Raw genomic sequence first — 9,078 nt, forward strand, 5'->3', positions numbered from 1 at the left:
AGTTACTGTTTTAATACAGCCTTGTCGCTCGAGTCGCCGTAGAAGATCAGTAAGAGACTTCTTTAGGGAATCCTTAGTTGGGATCGGTCGATATCGCCAAGTAGAGGTGTTACGAAGTGTTGGCCGATGCCAATCCTGTTCTGGGATAATGACAGGTAATGCCTGTAGCACCTGTTCTTTAAGGTCGAGCGCTCTTATCCCCGGGATCCCTAAAATGTTGATGCCCCCTAGGACAGCCTCTAGAGGATATCGGTGGTCCTTAACCCAAAACTTGACCTTCGTTGTGACGGCGATAGCGTTAAGCCCTTGTACCTTGATCGTCTTGGTGGTCTTTTGATGAGGCAACGCTGATGTAATTACGTTGGTTTGGGCTCCAGTATCCAGAAGGAAAAATACTCGTTGCTGATCATCTAAGTCAGTAGGGTTGTAGACAGTGAGTTCAGTGTATGGTCGAGAGTCAGTAGGATCAGGTCTAAATTGAGGGAGGGCGCCGGCGGAGCCGACGGCCATTACTGGTGTTTTGGCGGGTCCTTGAAATTAAATCCCAATGCTTCGGCCATACTAGTCTGGGCCTTGTCTCCCAAAAGTCGCAACTGAAACTTTGTGAGTCCGGAATGAGCAAGAAGAAATCCAAACATATTTCTCTCCTTTTGAGTTCTTTCCTTTGCAGTGGTCCCTAGTTATGGGTATTGGTGATTGGTTATTGTGGCAGATGTTGGATCCAGTGGGAGAAGCTTGCATATCATTTGCTTTATGTGAGGAGGCCATTACACATCAGCAACTGCACAGATATTGGCAGAAGAGAAACCCATGTCCAGTAGCAAGAGATGGAAGATGACGAGTTACTTTTCCACTGCAGCCTTAATATGCCTTCACAGCCATTGAGAAGTATGCCTTTTCCATCTGCCTGTTCCACTGCTGAAGTCTTTATATGATATTGCGTTGGACTGTTCTTTGCCTGATACCTCACCTTTGACATTACCTCCGTGGGTCACCCTACAACAAGTGCAAGACTCATAACGGTGTTGCTCTCAGGGTCATCGGTGTACACGCAGGCCTGTCTACCCTGTCAAGGTGGCAGTCCTTAAAAAGTCTCCAGCTGTGGGGTCTGGGATGTACATATGCTCTTGTTCCCAGGCTATATTTCCATTTTTCTTCTCTAAGATTCATACCAGTAGAAATGAGCAGTAGAAATGAGCATCTGTACATGGCCCCAGACTGCTATATTGTACTGGTAACCAGAAGGTGATAGTGTAACATTGTATGTGCTGTGGTCACATATTATCCATGTCTCTAATGGATCTCTTTTTATATTCCTTTCAGTTTTCTTTCCCCCTAAGATAAAAATTATACAAATGTAAGAATGAGGACATTTCATATTTTTAACGTAACTTGAGTGTGTTATTTAACCAGAGAAGGGATATGTAATCCCTTTATCTAAACTGTATGCATTCTTAAGCCGTACTGATTTTTTTAAAAGATGGATGTTAAGAGAACTTATAAGGTTACATTATTAAACTACTAAAACCCAGGAAATGCTATGATTAAGCTTGAACATTTGTCATATAAACTTAATTGTGCCTCCTTGTTTTCTGTATAGTTTTGTTTTATGATCACAATATTATTCCTGCAGTACTGTATGCTCACTTAGTACAGAGTGGACAGCTTGTAGTAAATGAAGCAGTGTTAAAACCTACTTCTTAAATTCTTGTAATGTTCTCTTTTTGATTGCATGTCTGTCTCATGCATATCAATCAAACTTCTGTTGACTTCAATGACCTTTTGAATATGCTTTCATTTTTATATCTGCTGCATCTCTCTGCTTTGTGTTGCACCTAGTATAAATTGGGTCTACTGATTTTTGTTTTACTGGATTTGTTGCAGATGTACATTGTTTGTAATTAAAACAAAGTCTCAGAGTGAGGAGGACTTCTCTCACTAGAGGTCATTAGATATCCCCAACATTCATTTGCTGCCCACTTTCCAACCTGAATGTACCCGGAATCCTATGGAGAGAATTCCACCCGTCTCTGTAATTTTAAAGGGTATTTAATGTATATGCATAATGCTAAACAGGTAGACAGACCTTTAACTTCTCTTAGTCTTTTGTATGCATTTCAAAAAAATTGTCCTTCACTGAGCCTTGAGAGAGAGATGGCGTGAAGCATTCCCACTTCAGATGCCTAGTGGAAGCTTGAGTCACCAAAATCTACACAAACTCAAATGCAAATTGGCCTGCTTCTTTTAGAAAGTTGTTTATTGTACAAGATTGTCATTATTTAAAGTTTCTTATGTGTGGCTGAAGTGTATACACTCCGACAATGAAAGTTGCCTAAGGACTTTCAGATGTGTTTTCTTTTCCAATGAACTGAAACTATAGAGGGTTTAACAACATAAGTGTTATAAAAAGGAGAAGTGGGCATTTCTTGTTTCATTGTTCTTACAAGCTATGGTGTAGTTTAGGTAACTGGGGAGAAAAAATCTCTGAGCCAGAAACCAGATGTGTAAAATTTAACCCAGAAGGCAAAAGTTTCAGGAAACTTATGTAAGTGCCTGACAAAAAGAACTTCAGAATGGGAATGCTGAGGCAACCTTTAACTCTAATTTTTTGGTTTTTAGGTGAAAGATTTTTTCCACCACCATCTGGTTTGAGCTATTCAACGTGGTTTTGCATTGAACACTTTAGTACGGCTCCTAATAACCATCCAGTCAGATTACTTACTATAGTGCGACGAGCAAACTCTTCTGAGCAGCACTACGTATGCCTTGCCATTGTCCTTTCAGCAAAAGACCGATCACTAATTGTTTCAACTAAAGAAGAGTTGCTTCAGAATTATGGTAAGTATTGTGCTCTATCCTTTCATGTTGCTGTGACAGCATTATGAAGGTACTGCAGATCTTCATGATTAAGATTATGTCAAGAAATTGCTGGAACTTTCACTGAAACATCTCTGTCTGGCCCCAGGTAATTTTATAAGAAAGGAAACTGAATACTGGGAAGCACTTTGTATAGGGAGGAGAAGTTAGGATATAAAGTGAATGATTGTGTTTAAATAAAAAATATAAAGACAAGCACACTCATTCATATGTAAAATATCATGTTTTAAACAGAGTGGGTAAATGTTTGTAAATATCTCTAATCATCAGATATTTCGGGAAATATTTCAAGCAGTCTATTTGTTTACTTTATAATATACCTTCCTTTGATATCAACTTTGTTTTCATAAATATAATAGTTCCTTGCAGAGGGTCAGAAATAAAAATAAAGAACTTACTAGTCATAACATTTCTTCAGATCTCTTAAATGAAATGAGACTGAATTTTTCCTATATAAGGAAGATTACATTTATAAATATATTGTCACTAATTGCTTTTGATTGTAGCTGAGGTAGAAGTTGAATATTATTAGCTAGCAAGCCTATATTTTGAACTCTGTAAGAGGGGCTGTACTTGAAGAGGCATTGTGAGAAAAGATCAGAGACTTTCTGACAGACTCTGAGAGAAACTGTTTTTGAACAGTGTTCGGAAACTCAGCCGTTAGTAAAGTACCACTCTATGAGTTGGATGGCTGAATAATTTCTGTTGTTTTTATTGTAAGGTATTAAGTGGATTAGTACCTGTAGAACTAAGAAAAAGCCCACAGGGTTTCCAGGTTTCAAAGTGGTGAAAATCTCTGGCTAAATGTAACTGTTTATTTGACTACAATTATTTTATTATAAAAAGAAGACTAAGGTGCTTGGCGGGTATAGAAAAGGATTATTTTTTATTTTTAAGTTGGTGCTTGTTCTGGTTTTGTCCTTTTTCTCCTTCTAGTTTGCATGGAAATCTGACTTTTCGCAAGATGCCCTTATCGATGTGAGAAATCAATAAATATGACAATGTGATTGGGTCTTGAAAATTGCTTGTACCTTCCCAAATTAAATTAAAAATGCTTGTTGCAAAAATGTGCACTGTTTCAATTAAAACATATTACATGTTTAGAAAGTGAAGTAGCAGCTTTGAGTGAAGAGTTGAGAATACCTAAGGAATAGAGGTGGCTTTGGAAGGGGAGTCAGCACCTTCTGAGTTCTGTGCCTTGTGAAGGCATTACAACATAGTATTGACTTTGGCAAATATTACGGCTCATTTCTCATCTTAGTGGCAACATCTGGGAGAGACTTGGATTTTCGTATTGAATACAGGGAGACAAGAATAAAACTCTGAATCAACTTACAAATATGAAATAATCTACTCTTGACTTCCTTCTCATTAGCCAAATATCTTAGTCTGCAATTTCATATTTTAAAAAAGATCCTCTGTTTTTATCTAGCCTTAAGTTCTCTGACCCTCCAGGTATGAAATTAGGGATAATCATTTTTACCTATTCGACACAAATATTTTGAAGGTGATTACATCTATTGTGTGGTGTTTTAATGTCATTTTAAATGTTTTTAAGTATGCAAGTTACTTAAACGTTGGTGTTTTCATATATATTTGATTAAATATTCTTAAAACATTTCAGATTTTCTGAAAATGTCCAGATTGAGACAAAAATATTCAGAAATTAAAAAAATTCCTTGTGGTTCTTTACCTAGTCACTTTTGTTTTATATTATTTGCTTCCTTTCCCTCATGAGAGATCAATGATGTGATTATTTCAAGATATGGTAAAATATATGTTAACTTGAAACACCACAAAGTATGTGAAAGAAGCAAATAACAGTGTCAAAATTACCCATTACCCCATGGAAACTACCTTGTGTTCCATCTGTCACCATGCTTGATGATGATTAACAAATCCATTACCTATTAGATGGTGGATAGGAGTCATTTGTGATAGAATTAACTGATAATTACATGGGATGGGATTTCCAAAAGTGTTGACTTCATTCTGTTTCCTCTGAGGGCAGAGGTAAGAACCGTTGACTTCACTGGAAGCAGAATCAGGCAAATGAGTGACTTGTACAGAAAAAACGGAGTTTTGACAGCATCACTATTTTGTCATTTAAATTTGGCAATGAGAGGAAAGAAAAATATTTATGTAGAAAGGCAATGAGAGAGTGTTACATGGATAAATATTTCCATAAAAAGCTTAAAACAACAAACCCTTTTTGGAGATGAAACCAGATATTTTAAAAAGCTGTAAATAAATTTATTTTAATTTATCCAAATTTCACATCATTTTAAAATGCGGGGAAAATGAAGGGACATAGAACCACAAAATGTGGCCATTCTCCTGAGGATGTTCTTAGGGAAACAGGAAAAATAAGTGGAGACCTATTGCCGAGACTTCGGTTCAATTCAATTCAGTTTATTATTAAGGATTCTGGCTAAATGCCATTCTCCCAAAGACGACTGTAACAGGTCGCCCTTCCCAGCGCCATCTTGCTAGTACTCCGCGCCTTGCGTGGGGCACCCTTGGATCCTGTTTTAGGGTTCTTGTGTCCCGCCCTGTACTCGCCTGCCACGTCTTGATGGAAATTATGATGATGACCTTGTGAGCGGGAGGCTGCCTATTGTACTGCCCTGGTGCCAGGGGTTGCTATCTGTGGCTCCGCTTCCTCCCCTACACCGCAGTCCATGCCTCACCGATGGAATAGACGTTGTCCGGTCTGGGTCTACACCCTCTCTGGCGCTTGGGCTCTCCGCGGCCCTGTCTCTCTCCGCGCCTTCTCTCTGACACTTCTCAAAGCACTGCCCTCCTCTGGGGCCTTCTCAGTAAAGCCGCTCTCTCTCAGGGCTCTCCTACAATGCCACCCTCTCTCGGGGCTCACCACGCCCACACTGGGGCTTCTCAGCAATGTCCCCTCTCTGGGGCTTCTCAACTGCCCCTCTCTGGGGCTGGGGTCTGTGCACCCCTCATGCTGTGCCCTTGCTGGCACTGGGGTTCCCACACTACTGTGAGTCCCCTATGAGGCCTCCTCCAACCCCTAATAGCCTCACCCAAACCACTGGTAACAAACAGTAACACAAACACAAGCCCATAGGCTATAACATAAACAGAAGCCGCCCGGCTATAATCACGCACAAGCCTACCGGAGATTCTTCATCCCACAGCAGTGCCAGACGTTGCTCCCTCATCAGGCTTCTCTTCTCTTCCACAGTAGAGAGCTCCTTCCTCCTGGGCTGCTGGCAGGGAACCCCCCCTGGCCTCAGCCCCAAGGGTTTATAAGGGAGGCAGGCCCTGCCCTTTTCAGTCAGCTGATCGCCGGCAGGTGCGATCTCTTGCTGGCTCCAGTTGCCCTGGCAACCCACAGCTGGACTCCTTACTCACTGCTAGGGCTCTTTCCCCAGCAGTCTCCCCTCTTTAGGAGCAGAGCACCTCCGTGCTCTGCGACAACGACACATACACCCATAATGTAAGTTTGAACAAGGTAACCAAACTAAAAATAGAGCCCACCAACATAAAAACATTATTAATGTAAATATAGTAGTAAGTCAAGACATGAATCTATAATATTGTTGTACATAGATCCACAACTGAGACATTAAAATCAAGTCTAATGTTAAAATGTATCACTCTTATCAGTAATAAAGGATAATTAACTCTAATCACCTTCACCTTGTAAGCGAAAATTGTGAGACGATTTACTACATTTGGATCTGTTTGCTGTAAAAGCCAGATTAATTTCTCTCTGAGAAATGTATCAATTTCTGCAAGTACGGTAATAAATAGGTTCTCCTTATGTAATTATACAAAGAACGTTCTAACACATAGTGGATAGTATCTTCTAAAACTCCTAGATAGACTGGGCAACATCTTTTAGCTCTTGGAATGAAAAATCTACTTCCAGCCAGAGCACCTGTGGGCATCTGTTCGATCCTGAGTCTAGTCAAAGAGAACTGCCATTTATTATTGAGATCCAACTGTAAATACCTTTTTAACCCCCAATCTAGTTTCCAAAGAGATTCCAAGTAGCCCTAGCCACTGCAAAATCATTTTGCCTGGTAATATCTCATATCCTCTGGAAAATCTGAACCATTTCTATGGGGAAGAAAGACCTTTCATTATCTTTGAGATAGATAGTATCCCATCCCAGAAAGTGCAAAAGTGCAGGGGAAAAAAAAGCTAACCAGGGTGACTGGAGAGGAGGGGGATTATTATTAGTATCTTCTATGTAGCATAATTTAAGCAGACGAGATAGTAAACGGGGAAGCAAAATCCTGCCATTCTAATAATAATATTAGTTCAAATAGAATCCATTCCCATCTCTAATTTCAGAAAAGATGCAGGAGTTGAGGGAGGAAGAGCCAAAAGAGCCCTAAGAAACTTGTTCTAAGATATGTCTACATCATTACTAGCAGCATAACCCCATACTTCAGCGCCATATAAGATCTGAGAGGTAACTTTGGCTTTGTATGCTGATATAGGAGCTTGGACTGATCATCCTGCTGTGGTTTCATACAATTTCTTTATAGCCACAGTCAATTGGGCTGCCTTAGTTTTAACTGACTAAACATGATGTTTCCATGATGGAGAAGCTGTGAATAACGCACCCAAATATCTATAGGTTTTGACAACTTCAAGTTTGGTTCCCCCCATATTCCATGGATATATCATCAAACGACTTCCCCAATGCATTATTTTGGATTAATCATAATTTATCTTTAAGTTATTTTGTCCACAAAAATGCTCAAACGTTGTAATTGCTCTCTGTAATCCAGTAGGAGTTCTTGACAGTATAACAGAGTCATCTGCATACATTAAAATAGGAATTGGGGTTGCTGATAATTTTGGGGATTGCCGAGACTCATATTGCTCTACCAGTTTTTCTTTTTGCACTTGTACAAAAAATTGTGGACCATCAAATTTTAAAAATATTTTCAATATCAGTACCATTTTAATTCTACTATCATTGTTAATTACAGTTGAAAGTGTTAATAGAAAAATATTTGTTAACTTACATTACTGTTTACTGTGTTCTGTTTGCCTTGAAATGCATTTGCTTTCTGAAATTTCAAACTTTAATCTATCAGTGCAGGCTATTTTAAATATCAGGCCTGAGGAAACGGAAATATTTAAATCAGTGTATGAGTGCCACTAGTTCTAATGAACTGTTCCTTTTCTTGTAGTTGATGACTTCAGTGAAGAATCATCTTTCTATGAGATTCTTCCTTGTTGTGCTCGTTTTCGCTGTGGTGATCTTATAGTGGAAGGCCAGTGGCATCATCTGGTTCTGGTGATGAGTAAAGGCATGCTGAAAAATAGTACCGCTGCACTCTACATTGATGGACAGCTCGTTAATACTGTGAAGGTGGAGTAAAAACTTTAATATTAAACTTGTATTGTTTCAAAAAGTTAATTTGCTTTGCAACATATTTGTGTTGGTTACTTGTTGTCAGGCTGCTGTACATCATGATCGTGTATTATCAGTTGTTTTGAAGATGAGAGGGCCTGAGCTTTTTCTATATTGTTCTTGGTTTCTTGCTTTATTTGTTATGCACATTCAAAGTGAGGCAAGGACTCCATTCACTTCTCAGCTCTGAGTCTGTCCTGGTTTTGTTTTTTGTTTTACAGAAAAGAGTAGCAAATAATATCAGGTCTTAAGCAAAATGGATCAGTACTTGGGAAAGGAAGAGATTGTATCTAGTGTACCTGTATCACTGGAGATGGAGCAGTATTTTATTTCTTAATACTTGTCTGGTATTTGGTATTAATCCAGCAAAATAAGGAATATGCTAGTTTTGGTCATAAAATACTACCTTTTCTCTACTGGCTAAAAAGTATACTTTTACTGGTATAAAAGTAACTGTGTGAACATTGAAGTGAAGGAAAGCAAAATACTACTTTACGTGAAACTTAGAAGTAGTAACAATTGTGAAAAGCTCCATCTACCTTACTAGAAAAGGTAAATGTGTAAAGCTTAGAAGCACCATGACACAGTTATCTAAAAATGTTTTTACTGATGTCATGTGGAACTTTAAGGCCTTTATGTGAGACTGGTTACGTATCTACTGCATGTTGTATCATTAAATACAAAGCATGGGCAGTAGCATTCCTGGAAAGGATCTGGGGGTTTTGGAGGATCACAGACTCGACATGAATTAGCAGTGTGACGCACTTGAAAAAAGCAAATGTAATTTTGGGCTGCATCAGCAG

General features: G+C 39.0%; 1 protein-coding gene across 13 annotated transcripts in view; it reads left to right on the forward strand.

The window, feature by feature from the left end:
• WDFY3 (WD repeat and FYVE domain containing 3) overlaps positions 1-9,078 on the forward strand; it is a 379,376-nt gene that overhangs the window by 243,181 nt on the left and 127,117 nt on the right. For all 13 annotated transcript variants that reach the window (XR_003096142.1, XM_025215013.1, XM_025215023.1 and 10 more), the window contains 2 exons: positions 2,620-2,838; positions 8,052-8,233. Coding sequence is in view for 12 of the 13 variants with exons in the window: in XM_025215013.1 (XP_025070798.1) it covers positions 2,620-2,838; positions 8,052-8,233 (401 nt within the window). In the remaining variant the exon portion in view is untranslated. The remainder of the gene's footprint in view (positions 1-2,619; positions 2,839-8,051; positions 8,234-9,078) is intronic.

Source organism: Alligator sinensis, unplaced genomic scaffold, assembly GCF_000455745.1.
Source record: "Alligator sinensis unplaced genomic scaffold, ASM45574v1 scaffold1142_1, whole genome shotgun sequence".
NCBI lineage: Eukaryota > Metazoa > Chordata > Crocodylia > Alligatoridae > Alligator > Alligator sinensis.